General features: G+C 43.8%; 1 protein-coding gene across 1 annotated transcript in view; it reads right to left on the bottom strand.

The window, feature by feature from the left end:
• Nucleotides 1–943: 943 nt before the first annotated feature.
• The window catches only part of LOC311020200 (calsyntenin-2-like), a 218,046-nt gene continuing 203,683 nt past the window's right edge, over nt 944–15,306 (bottom strand). The window contains exons 12-17 of the mRNA XM_084020120.1: nt 11,477–11,688; nt 7,891–8,061; nt 7,570–7,715; nt 6,377–6,500; nt 2,816–3,000; nt 944–2,604 (exon numbers count right to left, since the gene is read on the bottom strand). Of these exons, the coding sequence (XP_083876246.1) occupies nt 2,401–2,604; nt 2,816–3,000; nt 6,377–6,500; nt 7,570–7,715; nt 7,891–8,061; nt 11,477–11,688 (1,042 nt within the window). The 3' untranslated portion in view covers nt 944–2,400. The remainder of the gene's footprint in view (nt 2,605–2,815; nt 3,001–6,376; nt 6,501–7,569; nt 7,716–7,890; nt 8,062–11,476; nt 11,689–15,306) is intronic.

The raw sequence follows: 15,306 nt of genomic DNA, 5'->3' as shown, positions 1-15,306 counted from the left end.
GCTTGTTCTGTCTTTTATCTTAAAGTTACACCTGGTAATGGAGTCAGATTTACGTGACGTAATCTCTAGAAACAGATTCTGCATTCATATGCCAGGTCTATAGGCAACAGGAGGGGAAGTGTTCTAGTTGAGTATTTGTCTGAGTAGTATTGATCAATCACGGTTGGTTAAATGCAGGTAAACAGCCTGTGTGGAGAGCAGTAGGAACAGGCGGAACACACATGAACAAATCTCAGAAATACAGCCCCTCCATCATCAGACTGATAGCCGATGGGTTCCAGGATTGTATGAACATAACCCCCAGACATACATATCCTTCATTAATGCTGCATTTTATTCAAAGAAGTTGGACAATGCTCTTGTATTTGTGCAATCTTGCATTTCAGTCAGAGATAACAGGTATTTTCTTTTAATAATAGTATTTTTCCACATGGGTAAAAAATGCTTTAGGAGATATGGACATAAAAGTGATGTGCATGCTGTGAGGTTGTATTTGTGTCCGATATTCACTCCAATTTAGCTCTGTTTTCATAGAAAAATATTCAGCTGCTTAGTTCAACAGCGTGGCCCTATATCAGTCTGTTTGCTTGGTAGGGAGTACAGGTTTATCAGAGCTACTGGAAATGAGGTTGAGCTCATTTTTGATTTATGAATGCTATCGGGATGAAATTCAAATACAAAAAAAAATTGTTTTCTTAATGACATTACCAGCTCTAGCTTTAAAGCTGTGAGTTGTAAAGCCAAGACGAGGGATTTCTGTTGAATAGTTGATAACTCTCTCGCCTCATTTTGATCGTTAATAAAAAGCATTAATTAGTGCAGCTGTAATTTACATTTCTTAATTTGTTCCATATATATATATGTGTGTGAGTTCTTATTGAATTTTATATTAAAAATAAATATAGGCTGCATTTTTAAATATTGAGATTTACTTAACTTTTGTTAACTGTTCCACATTCTACGATGTTATATATAATCTTTGATTGAAATGATCCTGATAAAAACTTTATAATGTCTTATGTTAAAAAAACCTAAAACAAACTCAATATTTAGAATCATCACATTGTTTAAAGTCCATTTATAATGTGGGAATCGGCCAGTATTGGTGAGTTCGGCAGTCATTGTTGTGTTTCCTTGTAGAACGTTGAATTTCTCACTGTCTACATCTCTGTAATGCAGCCTTAATGTCCATCAGGAGTGACAATGTGCTATTAATAGTGAAGCTTTCTTCCAATATGAGGACATCACTGCTGTGACCACACCTGAGACCATCTGGGCAAGTCTTGTAGACTACGTATGTGGAGACTCCCGTCTCTGTCGCATCCCTGCTGTGTGGTTTAGATGGACCAGTGTCTCTTTCCATGAACATCTTGCCTAGTGCAGCTTTAGCTGAGCCAGTCAGGCAGTGGCACATCCGTCCTAACAAACCCAACTCGCAATTAGCTGGAATGATCTGAACACTAAGCTAGAAACACACATAGAGGACTGAGGGGTCAGTTCAGAGAGGACCCCTGCAGGCTAACGGTTTAGGATACATACATATGAAGAGGTTGCATGTGTGCTGTATACAGGTGGAGAGGAAGGTTTCTGGGTGGAGAAAGTGGTGTTAGGGTGTGGGGTGGGGGTGGGTGGGGCTACTATAATCAATATTTACAAGAAAGGAGCGTATAAAAATGTACAAGGAGACTCCTCATGTCTTTCCCAAAAACCCAGACCCTTCGGCTAGTTCACCATGACTACACACAGATCATCTTTTTTTTTTTTTTTTTGTTGAGTACCATTGAAAATATGCTATTTCTGTAAAATCACCTGGCTTTGCCACGTAGGCTAGAATAAAGACTGATAAATAACATGAGGTATACAAACCAAAAATAAACAGTTTCTTTACTTTTGCAACGCAGTTTTTCTTAAATAAAGACTGTTTTGCATTTTTCATGGGACATCAGAAATCTCACCGTGGAACACATGTGACACATCAAACTGAATGCATGGTGTAGGGTTTCGACTGAAAAAATGAGATCCGGACAACTTTACTAAAGGTTGCAGTTGTGGTTTGGACTGTAATGGGAGTGAGATACTTTGAGGAAAAAAAACAGCTCTCAGGTGGTGCCCTAAATTTGGCGAGCTGTCCCTTTAAGACGGATGAAAGTCGTCTGATTGACAAGCAGTTTTAGTGTCGTATTATTTCTTATCAGCTGTATAAAACGAGAGGTTTTTCTGACAAGGCTAAGGTTAAATGATTGCACTGTATCTCAATGGAGTCTTCCAGTAGGGGGCGATATTACCTCATTTTTGGAGCATCAACATCACAGTCTTTTTTTGTTTCAACCATCTGATTTGAGGTTCCGTATTGACGATGCAGAATGTGTGTGTGCGTGTGAGTGCCTGTGAATGTGTGTTTCAATAAGATATCGTCGCTTTGTCCCAGTTTTGGCCCTTCTTGCTCAGGCGTTGCATCCTGGGTAGCTGGACGTCCACTTCCTCCTCGCTGTCGTCTGACTCGGCACTGGTGATGTCATCGTCCTCCTCCTCTTCATCTTCCTCCTCCTCTTCCTCCTCCTCTTCGCTGGCCTCCTCCTCTGCAGCCTGCGGCTGTGCCACGTTCTGTGGCGAGAAATAATCAGAGAGTTCAACAATTAAATCATTAGAAATAAGTAGTAGCAATAAAATATAATTACTTATAATTGTATTCCTAAAGCAAAAGCTGAACAGTTTATCCTGTTTTTCTGTTACGTAGTTCAATCGCTAATATATTTTAATTATCTCAAATTCAACTCCCTGACGGTCTCCTCCTCCAATCCCCCCACCCTCCTACCTCCATCGGGTTGACAGTGATAGTCAGAGCCGAGTCGTCCCAGGTCACGTCTGCCTCTTTAGCCGTCTCCGCCAGCTTGACCTCCTGCTGGTGGGTCAAGTGGATGCGGTAGATGCCCAGGACTACAACCACCACCAGAGCAGCGATACACATCACAATGACCACGGTGGCGGCGCTCGGCATCGCTGGGAACGAGACGAGAGAAGAGCGGGGAGAGGTGAGAGAAATGGCCGTGGACCGATGTTTGGAATAAAGGTCAGGAAAACAGTGCAATGCAGTCATGACAACGTTGACTCAGTAAAATCATTGCTGGTACAAAAATGAATATGTCCTCACTTTATTCTTTAATAACATTTTGGTGAGAAGACGTTCACCAGGTAAAAATTACTTTCCTGGAAACTAAGTTTTTGTATTTACTCTTGAAGAGATATTCCAGGGATTAAGTAGTGAGCCAGTTAGGATAAAAACAAAACAAAAAATCACATTTCATAATGCAATTCACAAGCATCTTTCCATCTTAGACCATCCCTGCTCAAGTCTTTCCAACTCCAAAACCCCGGGTTATAAAACAGGCTTTCCTGCCTGGCTACAGATGTGTCTGTTCTCATCTCGTGTTGTTGTAGCTGAAGCCTCTTTTCAACGGTTTTATGGTTTTCTAGCCCCTTGGATATTCCTTCACATGTCATTGAACAAGGCCTTATATAACAAATAATGATTATAAGTAGGACAGCCAATAGATTTTTATTGTACTGTAACTGCCTATTTCCACTGTGTTTCTATGCCAACACAGAACAATACCTCTTTTTTAAAGTCCTGCTAGGGATAATGTCTGTCCATAACAGGTGACTTGTGGGTCATCCACTTATCTCAGGACTGGAGGTTCTAGCAACCTGTGTGTTTTTGGCCGGATTGTAACAGCTGAGGGGGGATTTCTTCCACAACGTGGTGTTTGTTGTCAAAATTAAGAGCCAGTCAGCTCTGAGCCAGAACTGCGGACTGGGCTCTAAAAACTGCGGCTGTCTCAATCTTGTGAGATTATTGCTACCCATATGGGCACGGCACAAGTTGGACACAAATCTGACTGGCATGCATTGGTCCGCAATTTCCGTTGATTGATTCTGTGCAGGCCTGGCCCGTCTCGAACAATCCTAATAGTTTGGGAATGCTTATGGAGGCAGAAGGAGGTGTAATGTAGGAACCGGCAGTAGGGATGCTCCGATCGATTTATTGGCCGATATGGACCCTAAACAGGTTGATCGGTGGGCCCTCAAAGTGCAGATCAGAAAAGCAGATTGCATATTTATATATATATTTGTTTTTCTGCGCCTGTGAGTTTTGATTTCCGTGCGTGACGTAAATTACCTGCGACTGTTTTGCCGCTCTGTTTTATGAGGCTGTCAGCATGAGTTCTACGGTCTGGAATTTTTTCAGAAAAAGATGTAAAACTCGCTGTTTGCAAGACATGCGACGCCGAAATTCCAAGAGGTGGTGATCAACATAATTTCCTCTATTGCTCTTGACAGGGCATGTAATGTTTACACAAATAAAAAGGTGATTGTGGTACATAAAGATCTTAATTGTATTTATTATTTATTTTACTACAAATGGCTCCTGATCCTCGCTCTGCATTTCAAGTAAAAGAATAAAAAAACTATCTGCGTCCAAAGTTTAAGACACATAAGAGCTTGAAAAAAAAAATGGGAGGAATTTAACTGGTACCCATGTGTAAGCTACAGTGTTTCAAATAGACTTAAACACATTTAATTATGCTCCCAGTGCAGTACACGTCTGCAAAAGATGTATCATAAGCCCTATTTAGTAGCATAACCACAACATACATTGAGGGATTTCTCTTGATCTAAAATGTTTGCTCTGATCTCCAGCCTACTGAAAAAACTCTTCTTTGTAAGTGCCCTCTCTCCACTAGTCACTGCTGGAGCATGTGTGTGTGTGTGTGTGTGTGTGTGTGTGTTTAACGAGAGTCAGACTCACAGAGGACTCTTCAGATGATCATTTGATTCAGTCTAGTTCCCTAGATTTTCACACTAAATCCATGGCCTTTGATCTCGCTCTCAGCGTAGCTTCATGCATCTCCCTTTTGGAGTAACTTGGATGAGTGTTTGCATGCTCCTCTGACCTAATTTTCACACACACACACACACACACACACACACACACACACACACACACACACACACACACACACACACACACACACACACACACACACACACACACCCTGGCGCTTTGACTATGTACTTACATGCACCACCATATCTGAACATTTGCACATGCTACAAACACGCAGCAGCTGAAACTGCAAATCTCTTTTTTTAATTTGTATGTTTTGCCATATACAGTATCTCCAACCAACCATCACCCTCACTGCTCCTCCTCTGACTAATTTTCACACACACACACACACACACACACACACACACACACACACACACACACACACACACACGCACACACACACACACACACACACACACACACACACACACACACACACACACACACACACACACACACACACACACAAACACACACACACACACCCACCCAACTCTTTGGGCCATTAATAGCATTGGCCACTGAACTCTCCAGGACTCTAAGTAGAATCCATTAGAGCCTGCTGAATAATTAAATCTGGTGTGGTAGATTAAGACCAATGTCTCTGCTCCTCACCATGTTCTCTTTACTTCAGATCAGTCACATGCCCCGGCGAGGGGAATAAGCTGCATCATCTGAGAGGGGGCCCTTTACACCGCTACTCTCCATCACTGAGGACCGCTGTGTTAGAGCGGCAGTCAGATGAGCACAACGATAAACAAACTAGAGAAACCGAATGTTCCCTTGGATCTGGTCACGTTTACTAAAACTAAAAACCTTTTATTTCTTTTCTTTTTTTAACAGCTGTGGCTCAGTCACCCAGCAAAACACTCCCGGGTTTGATTCACCAGCATAGCCATCTGTGAAGGTGTCTATCAGTGTATGTCAAGTCATCTTCTACATTTATATTCCCCACAGGTGCATTAACCCGGGTAGAGCTCTCACATGTGATCTCCTAAAGCAAACCCCACCTTCAGGTGACATCTTTATACATCACTTACTCACATTTATTTACAGCGTCCAATCCAAACACACTGTCACTACTCCTATTACAGTCTTTTTGCTTGGATGGACGCATCAAAACCGCCACTTTTGTAGACGAGCCTTAAAGAAAACCAATAGCACCCACACATTTCTTTTTCTTTCTTTGCCATTCTGTGCAAAACACTGCTCACTCTTTCTTACATCAGATGCGTGAGTTCAATAATAACATTTTATGCAAACTTTGGAATAAACACTTCTATACAAAGTGCAAAACATACCTGAAATTGACAACCACCACACAAACGAACACGTGGAATCTCCTCCACACTAATTGAACAGTCAGTCTAAGCCTGAGCACTGCAGACAGCTTTTTGTTTTTTAGATTTGAAATGTCACTCACTTAATCCACCAATTTGTGACGTTGAATCTAATAAAACATAGGAATTTGAGTGTTTTTCTTACCTGAGTTGTGGCTGGGGTACAGGTCTTGAAACATGGACGGATTGTGGACCATCTGCATGTACTGAGGCGGGGCTATCATGTGACTGACATGCTCCCCTGCTTCCGAACTGTGCAGCACGCTGACCTGTTTGAGGAACAGAAGAAGCAGAGGTGATGGAATCATCCCACTTGACATTTTTACATTCCTTTTTATTTCAGTCCCAATTCCTCCAACCGGTATGTCAAAACTTGCCTTGGCTTATCCGGGTGATATATTCTGGACTGGAGCAAACTAAAGATTACCGGAAATTACATGTAAACTCATGGACAGACTCCAGTGTTCAAACTAGCGAGGAAGCGAATATATGAATAAGTCAAACTATGTTCAGACCAGGGACAGAAACAAATACATTGAGCTGTTTTTTTTGGCACATCATCAAGTAGGAACATTGTATAACAGGTGGAGTGTGTGTCAATGTTTCTGTGTCTGCAGTGTTGCAGCGTGCCTTCTTTTTGATGTGTTGAACCAGGCTTGTGTAGCAGCTGTTGAAGGTGTTTCTAACTTGGCTGGAAGAAATCTGATTGTTGCTAAAAAAAAATTTTTTTAAATCATCACATTATGTTTTTCATGTGAAATTTCATTTGAGTTAAATTGATGCTTCTTCCTGCACATATTTGGGATACATACTGTAAAATGTGTCAGGTTTCAGTTGCTATTTTCCCTAAGAAGTCTTGCCACTGTGGGTGGTGTGATACCATCAGAAATGCCAACCACGTTTCAGTTTTAAATTTGCTCGCGGAGTAAAAGTGCTGCCAGACACCTGAGCTGAGTCAGCTCAGTTACACTCCCAGTTCAAACACTCTGGTCCAGCCGGTTGTAAAAGGCAGCACCGTCTCTAGTGCCAACTAGTGCGAATATGGGCAATTTAATGGCTGCAACTAACGATTATTGTCATCATCATTCGTAGATCTTTTTTCTTGATTAACACGTACCATTTTGTGTTGGTAAAAAAATCCAGAATTTTCCAGAGCACCCTATTTTCAAATTCAAAACCTAAAGCTAATCAGACAATCATCATAGATAACACATTAGAAAATCCTCACATTTGGGCTGTTGTGATGCATGAATAAAGTCTGAAATTCACTGTTGACCCTTAAAAATCCACATCAGTCAACATACAATGTTGGTAGTTACATATATAGATCACACTGACCTCCAGGTTGAACTCATTGCTGGTGTAGCGTCCATTGAGCTCCGAGCAGGTGAGACGGAACCTTCTTTCCGTTAGTTGTCCAGGCTGCCAGTTTTCGTAACGCACCTGTCGGATCACCTGTTCGTAGTTGGACATGGAGTCCACACCTGTGGAGAAGAGAGGCAGCAGGGGGACGTTGTAGTCGCTAACTAGACATTGGTGAACACGGCTGAAGGGAATCTACGGAGGTGTCAAAGGGAAAGTTACCGAGGGTTATCATCCCAACCGACGGGATGAGAACCCACCGCATGCAGCTTTAGTATGGCTACCGTGGTAACCTACCATATATGGACATGCCAGAGGTGGAGTTAGTGGCATCGAGGTGTTTTCCCAGCAGAGCGCTGCGCTGCAGTTGGAGGGACTCCTGCTCCGGCCTCAGCTCCTCCCCCAACACCAGGACATCACAGTAGTCCAAGTTATGAATAATCTCCTCCAGCACCCCGGGTCGACGTGCTACACACACACACACACACACACACACACACACACACACACACACACACACACACCAGAGAATATCAGCATCAGTTTTCCTTGACTTAATGTTGTTATTCTTTTGAAACATGAGGAACTGGATTTGACCGTTTTTGCTTTAGGATATGTTCTCACTCCTAATGAAGTGCAGGTTTCTTGGAAGCCCATTTTTATGCACCTCAGTGCGGTTGCTCACTAAATGAACCAAGCTAAAGCCCCATTCACGCGGGACTAGAATTACCCGGAGACCTCTAGTAAATTGTAATGGTTGAGGCGGTCGTTTATGATCTTGATCCTGTGCTAATCTTTCATGTCCATATTATGTGGAGTAAAAATTAAAAGGCAAATTGCATACAATTTCTGATAACATGAGGTCCCCTGGTATTTATTTGTATTAAACCAGAGTCATTTACATTTACAAGGCAGTCCTGACCAAGATGGTAGCGTAAAAAATACTGCTTAATACAGTAAATCAATTATACTCTATGTAGACTACGAGAAGTGTCACGCGGCAGTCTAATTGCTGTTGCCATGCCAAAACATTTCTGGTGGAAAAAACCCCACAAGAACCACAATACGGTACAGGACACAACACACCTGCTGACTATTCATCAACACACAGACAGAGCTGTGAACTGCCGTGGTAACAAGTCCCCTCAGACAGCTCCCATCACAGCAGCGCTGGGTGGCTGCTGGGGCTCTTCGACAGTCTGCTAAGCACTAGTCTCCACCTCTCTACTGCTACCCAGCCTTCTCCCTCACCGTCATTCCCCGGGGAAGGAACCGGCTATGCTCATTTAACAGCTTCCCAATGGAAAAAGACAGATACATGGTGTGTGTGTGTGTGTGTGTGTGTGTGTGTGTGTGTGTGTGTGTGTGTGTGTGTGTGTGTGTGTGTGTGTGTGTGTGTGTGTGTGTGGATGAGGGTCTCGGGGGGGTAATGTGGTGGAGAAAAGGGGGAGGGAGGGAGCAGAATACGTAATAAGGAAGTTGTGTTCCAGAAGATACCTCAGTGTTATTGTTGCGTAAACAGGCATTGGTGCTTTTTGGTTTGTTGCAGGTTAAAGTTGCTGATAATGTTATACTGCTTCGAGTATAATGGAGCAAATGTTTGCTAACACATTAGCCGAAAACACCAGGTAAGGCAATGGTATTGGTAAGGCCAAAAAGTAACACGAGCTAGTACGCAGTAATAGTATAGCCTGAGTGCAGGAATGTCCCAGGAACTGTTTGTTTTCAGCCTGATCTTAGATCTACAGTGTGGTGGGATGACCGAAAATCAAGCTGGACTCCCTAGAAAGAATTACGAAGAAAGGAAAAGAGATGAAGAGAAACTGGGAGAGTGACTGAAATGAAAGCTGAAGAAGAAAAAAAACCCCACAAAAGCAAAGCAGAAGAAGGGAGAAGGAGCAGAAAATGCCAATTACAGCAAATGGGTCAAAACATGATGAGCATTAAAGAGGAGTTTAAAGAGAGAATTGATGACCTTGACTTTGAGTAAAGGCATCAGACTAAGCCTTGGAAAGATACTGTGGTATGAGATGGATGAGGAACGAGGCAGTGCTGAGCAGGCTCTATAAGAAGACAAATGAATGGCAGAGAGAGAGAGAGAGAGAGACGAAGAAGAAGAAGAGAATAGATAGAAGAGGGCGGGGGGCTGATTAACAGGGTCCCAAAGAAACTTACTGCATGCCCTGCAAAAGAAATATGTGATTTATCTGGAATCCTTTAACCCCAGAGAGAACGCAAAATCTACTCATTATGGAACTTCGCCGTCCCTCCCTCTCCCACACACTCCCTCTCCCCATCTCTTTTTCTTTCCATTTCTGTGTCTTTCTCTGGCTTCCGGCTAATCTCTTCCCTCCAGCTGCAGTCTCTATTTCACCGGCAGAAAGAGCTCCACCGACTCCTGAAAGTGATGCCACTTTCTGCTCTTCTTCCTTCGCCGCATTAAACACAATGGCGGGCTAAAAACCTCCCTCCCGCTCTGCTTATCTGCTCTTAATTGGCTGCGAGTCGGCGGTGGCCCTGGGCCCCCGAGCCTGGCGGTTCCTGCGTCGGTGGCCAGATCGTCAGACGAGACTCGAGCCCCCCGGGATTTAAATGTCATACTCATTTGGGGGCCGGTCAAGGCAGTGCCCCTGTGCTGGGAATCAGTCTTGTGGATAGGTGCAGGTCTTACTCAGCAGGAGGGAGGTCTGCAGTCGCATACGGAGAGATAGGAGAGCTCTGTAGCAGGAAATTGACTCAACATATTGGCATGGAACAGAAGGCACTGCTTACGCTGTAGATTACTCCCGGGGTGAGTAGGGACACTTGTCCTCAACAAAGGTGTTACAGTATACTGTAGCTGTATATATATATATATATATATATATATATATATATATATATATATTCAGTTGGCCACTGGGGCAGAGTAAATGGATATTGATTTGGGGCATCTCGGTGACTTTGGCCATCACACAAAGACCAGCTGAAGATGGGTCGTAGGTAGATAGGAGAGTGTATTTAGATCTCAGGTGGCAGAGCCTTTGTTTACATTCAAAATGATATCATAAACCATGTGAGGAAGGTGCGACACTACAGCTTCAGATTATACGTGCTGTCGGATTTGCTAAGCAACGTCCAGTTTTTGAGCGATCCAGTCAAATCTGGAGGACTTGAATCAAGCCCCTCTTTTACCAGCCCAAATATTCCATTCCAGAAGACGATGACACTCTTAACTTCATTATTACAATGACTTTAAGTAAGATACTGTTATATTGTACTGATAACTGGAGTTGGGATCTCACGTCTTCCATGCTTGTGAATGGCACAGACTTCCACTCAAGCGAGAGAGTTTGGCAGTGCTAGCCGCACGTGAGCAAAAGCAAAACTTTTGTTTTCTTGAGTTTGATGTCCGCACAGACGTTCCAGATGAAAGGAATGCTTGCTGCTGCTGATTCACAGTCTCATGAGGCATTATGCAACATTCAGCTTTCTCTGAAGGTTTTGTTTTGATGGCGAGACAGGTGGCTCTGCATGGCTACGGGACTTCATGAATGAGTGAACACATTATCAATATGAAATTCTGCTGAAATATTTAGCCAAGACAGATTTCCACCTGCAGGGAGGTACCTATCTCCCACTTTGTGTGGTACATTCAGACGTAAAGCCTCCCTTTTGAAGTATGAGCTTGTCACGGAAAGTTAGCCTGCAAAAGTTTACATGCAATAAGGACGCACTTACTGCTTTTCCAGTTGAAGAATTGCAACGTGACTGTTCTCACCAGCACATGAACTAGTGCTGGAAAAGTTGGTATCGATTTTATTTTAACATGCTTTGAGTATGAAAGAACCTTCAACTTTAGATGAATGTCTTAGTCAGCACAGAGGTGTGTGATAGTCCATACCTGTGTGATGCGCGGCCGCGTCCGCCCTGGTGACCGTGCTGACGATGTGGAGGTCCTGGAACAGAGCTGTGCCTCCTGGCGCCCTGAAGTCGGACGCCGGCCGATTCAGCCTCTCCACTCCGGTGATGGTTATCCTGGGCTCACTGGGCTGCAGAACCATCACCACTGCATCGATGTCTGGGATTGTGATGCAAGTGTCTTCACCAAAACACCTGGAGAGGCGAGGAAAGGCAGGAGAGTGAGAAATGGCTACAACAGAACCCTTTCAGAGAACCATCTGCAGAACTCCACATGAGATGTTCCATAGATAACCCTTCTATTGTGAAAGAACCCAAACTGGAGGTTTTATCTGGAACCTTTCTCCCTTCTAAAGGTACTAACTAGAACCTACCCACGAGAAACCTTTTATATTCCAATATTTTCATCTAGAACCCAACCAGGTGGTTCTAAGGACAACCTTTTTTATGTTCCCAGAGTTTCATGTAGAACCCTAAAAGGCCGGGGTTTATGTGTTGCAGTGTGATCCACAACAATCGAGGCTTACAACCACAGTTTTGAGTTTTATTTCACAGTACCGTGACATTGGCTTTAATCTCTCACGCACAGTGTGCCGCCCACGTATAAGTTGCCCTCTGTGAGTGTATGCCAAATGCATTTCTCTTATTTTCACCCTGATTCAACTCAACATGGTTGAATCTTGTTCAGTGAAGAGAAGGTCTTATATGAGGACCATCCAGTTGATACGCAGCACCAAAGGGTGACAGAGGGCACAGAGCGGCACTTGCTTCGTCTCTAAGTAACACGTTCATCTATTGAGCGTCAGAGTGTAAAACTGTGCAGCATCACAGCAACTATAAAAAGCTTATCGATACCAGCAGGAACTTAAAGCTGCACTAAAAGCTGATAAATCCAGACCACAGCGCTCCGTCGATGCTCGGGCAGCAGACGCCGACCTGCAGCAGCGTGCCTGATGTGTTCTCAAACGTACATTCCTGCCTCCCTGCTCGCCTGACAGCGTGTGCCAGTCTGTGTTTAAATGAACAGCATCCACTGCCAACCTTATGCAGACGGACGTGTATCGAGCTTTCCAGGACTCCAGCTTGCTAGCTGTGAACACACACAACGGAGCCACACAGGGGGAGGGCAGACACATGCAGAACGGCCATACTAACACAAATGAGCGAGGGCATCTGTCGACTCGCAGCCGTTCTGATGCAGTTTGATACACAAACATACGCGCAGCGTAAAGAAGGCAGATTACACATCAATCAAACGAAAAACAAGAAACACTAAAATGAGAAAAAGACAGAGAGAGTGGGTGGGTGGGTGGGTGCTGAGGGTGGTGATGGCATAAGCCGTGAAAGCTGAACAAACAACCCAATTTTTGCTTTTACATTTCACTGAAGGCCTTTCAAGCACACAAACATCTGTCAGTGGGAAGGACATCAATGCTTTCTCTCCCTTCTGTAGCTGCAGCAAGAAATCATGACAAGCTCATTCCCTGCATTGAAAACCTGGGCTATAAGATATCAGCTTTAATGTGTGTCTGGTATTTTCTCCCCTACATTCTGATGTAAACCTTGCTGCAATGCATAAATCCATATGATGAATTCCCATATGGTTTCTCATCTCGAGCTGGATAGTTTTATAAGGATTTCTATGAATAGAATTAGAAAAACTGAATAGAAAAGCAGTAGAAAAGGAAGTAGGTTTGGCTGGATGTCAAAGCAAAACATTTAGAAATATGGCTTTAGTTACTGGCTGTGTTATGGTGAAATATTTGCTTAGCGTGAGTTATTATACGCACTGTCTCTTTACAATATTTCCTTCGGGGTTGTGCAAACCAGGGGCATTGTTACTGTAAGTAGTAGTGATGTAGGCGGTGGACAGCTAGAAGCAACACATACAAAAATAAATGACTTAACATGGCGGACCATCCACATGGGCATGCAAACATGGGTGCAGAGGGTGGCTTTGAATTAGTCCTTTAAATTCAGACATGGTGGACGGTAAATACATTGAGCTGTAGGGATTGATTCGAGACACAGTCTAACTATGCATTTATATTGTAACACCTAACGAAAAAGGAGTTGTCAAACACCTGTTGGATCAATCATTTCCATGTGTACTTTGGGTCAGGTTTGTATGCTGGCCAATTGATTGATTACTCATTATAATTCTGTACTGTTTGACCTAAGGGGTCACGCCCCTCCACCTGGCTTGGAGAATGTCCCGGCCAACCAGCAGGCAGTTAGATTAAGAGGGAGGGTCGTCAGCTTTGCCCAGAAAAAATAAAAAAATGTTTGCAGTATAAAAAAATAATAATTTTGAAAACTTTGGCTGACAGCTGGATGGAAACTTTTGTCTCCTAATCCGTCAGTTGTCTGACACCACAGTTTGAGACAAAAGCAGGTTTCGGGCCATCGTGTAATCTCTCCTTATCATTCCTGTGGCCACAGCCGGTGGTTTGTGTCTGTTAGCTGCTCAGGCACTAAGCCATTGTTGTGAGCAGTGGGAGATACAAACTCAGTGATGCAGAGAGACGGATGCTGCGTTTGCCTGCCGAGCTAAAAAAAAAAAAAAATGGAACCAGACCAACTTAATTATAAAGAAATATGACAAGGGAGCCTAAAAGGGCTGTTGCAAAGATTAGCGCCGGTTACTTTTATTTTCTCCATGCCTGCAGTAATTGCAGTTATTAGTCGTCCGCACGAACCAAATGTAATCACATTTGGAGGAATTAACATAACAATTAACATTAACACCGCTGTTTATTTGCGAGGAGCGATACTGTGCGTGGCAGGCGGGGGCGAGGCGACGGGTGTCCAACACTTGCTGATGTGGCGGGAGGCCATTTTCCAGGCTCCCCGTGAAACTAACTCAGCTGAAAAGAATCTTTCTGATGGTGTGTGTTCTGGATGAAGTACTTAAACAACAAATTGGATCTTAAATCACCCATGTTATCAATGACACTCTGCACACAAAGAAGTTGCACTCCGGTAACATGGTCACACAGACACACTCTCCGGTGCTAACACACACTCACACAAAGCCACGGCGACAGGAAGACCAGTCATAAGCAAAGAGGTCCCAAGTAAAGTCTGTTATGTACTCAACAGTAGTGCAACTCATAGGTCTCACGGGTCAGGTTCAGGTTCCTTCTGTGTGTAGGTTGCATGTTCTCCCCGTGTGAGCGTGGGTTCTCTCCGGGTTCTCCGGCTTCCTCCCACAGTCCAAAGACATGCAGGATGGGGACCTGTCTGTCTCTACATGTCAGCCCTGTGATAGACTGGTTACCTGTCTGTCTCTACATGTCAGCCCTGTGATAGACTGGTTACCTGTCTGTCTCTACATGTCAGCCCTGTGATAGACTGGTTACCTGTCTGTCTCTACATGTCAGCCCTGTGATAGACTGGTTACCTGTCTGTCTCTACATGTCAGTCCTGTGATAGACTGGTTACCTGTCTGTCTCTACATGTCGGCCCTGTGATAGACTGGTTACCTGTCTGTCTCTACATGTCGGCCCTGTGATAGACTGGTTACCTGTCTGTCTCTACATGTCGGCCCTGTGATAGACTGGTTACCTGTCTGTCTCTACATGTCAGCCCTGTGGTAGACTGGTTACCTGTCTGTCTCTACATGTCAGCCCTGTGATAGACTGGTTACCTGTCTGTCTCTACATGTCAGCCCTGTGATAGACTGGTTACCTGTCTGTCTCTACATGTCAGCCGTGTGATAGACTGGTTACCTGTCTGTCTCTACATGTCGGCCCTGTGATAGAATACCCTGAATACAGGATACGCGGTAGATGATGGATGGATCCTAGAAAA

This window comes from Eutrigla gurnardus (genome assembly GCF_963514095.1).
Source record: "Eutrigla gurnardus genome assembly, chromosome: 10".
Taxonomy (NCBI): domain Eukaryota; kingdom Metazoa; phylum Chordata; class Actinopteri; order Perciformes; family Triglidae; genus Eutrigla; species Eutrigla gurnardus.
The sequence above is the reverse complement of the archived record's forward strand: the minus strand, read 5'-3'. Positions and strand labels throughout refer to the sequence as shown.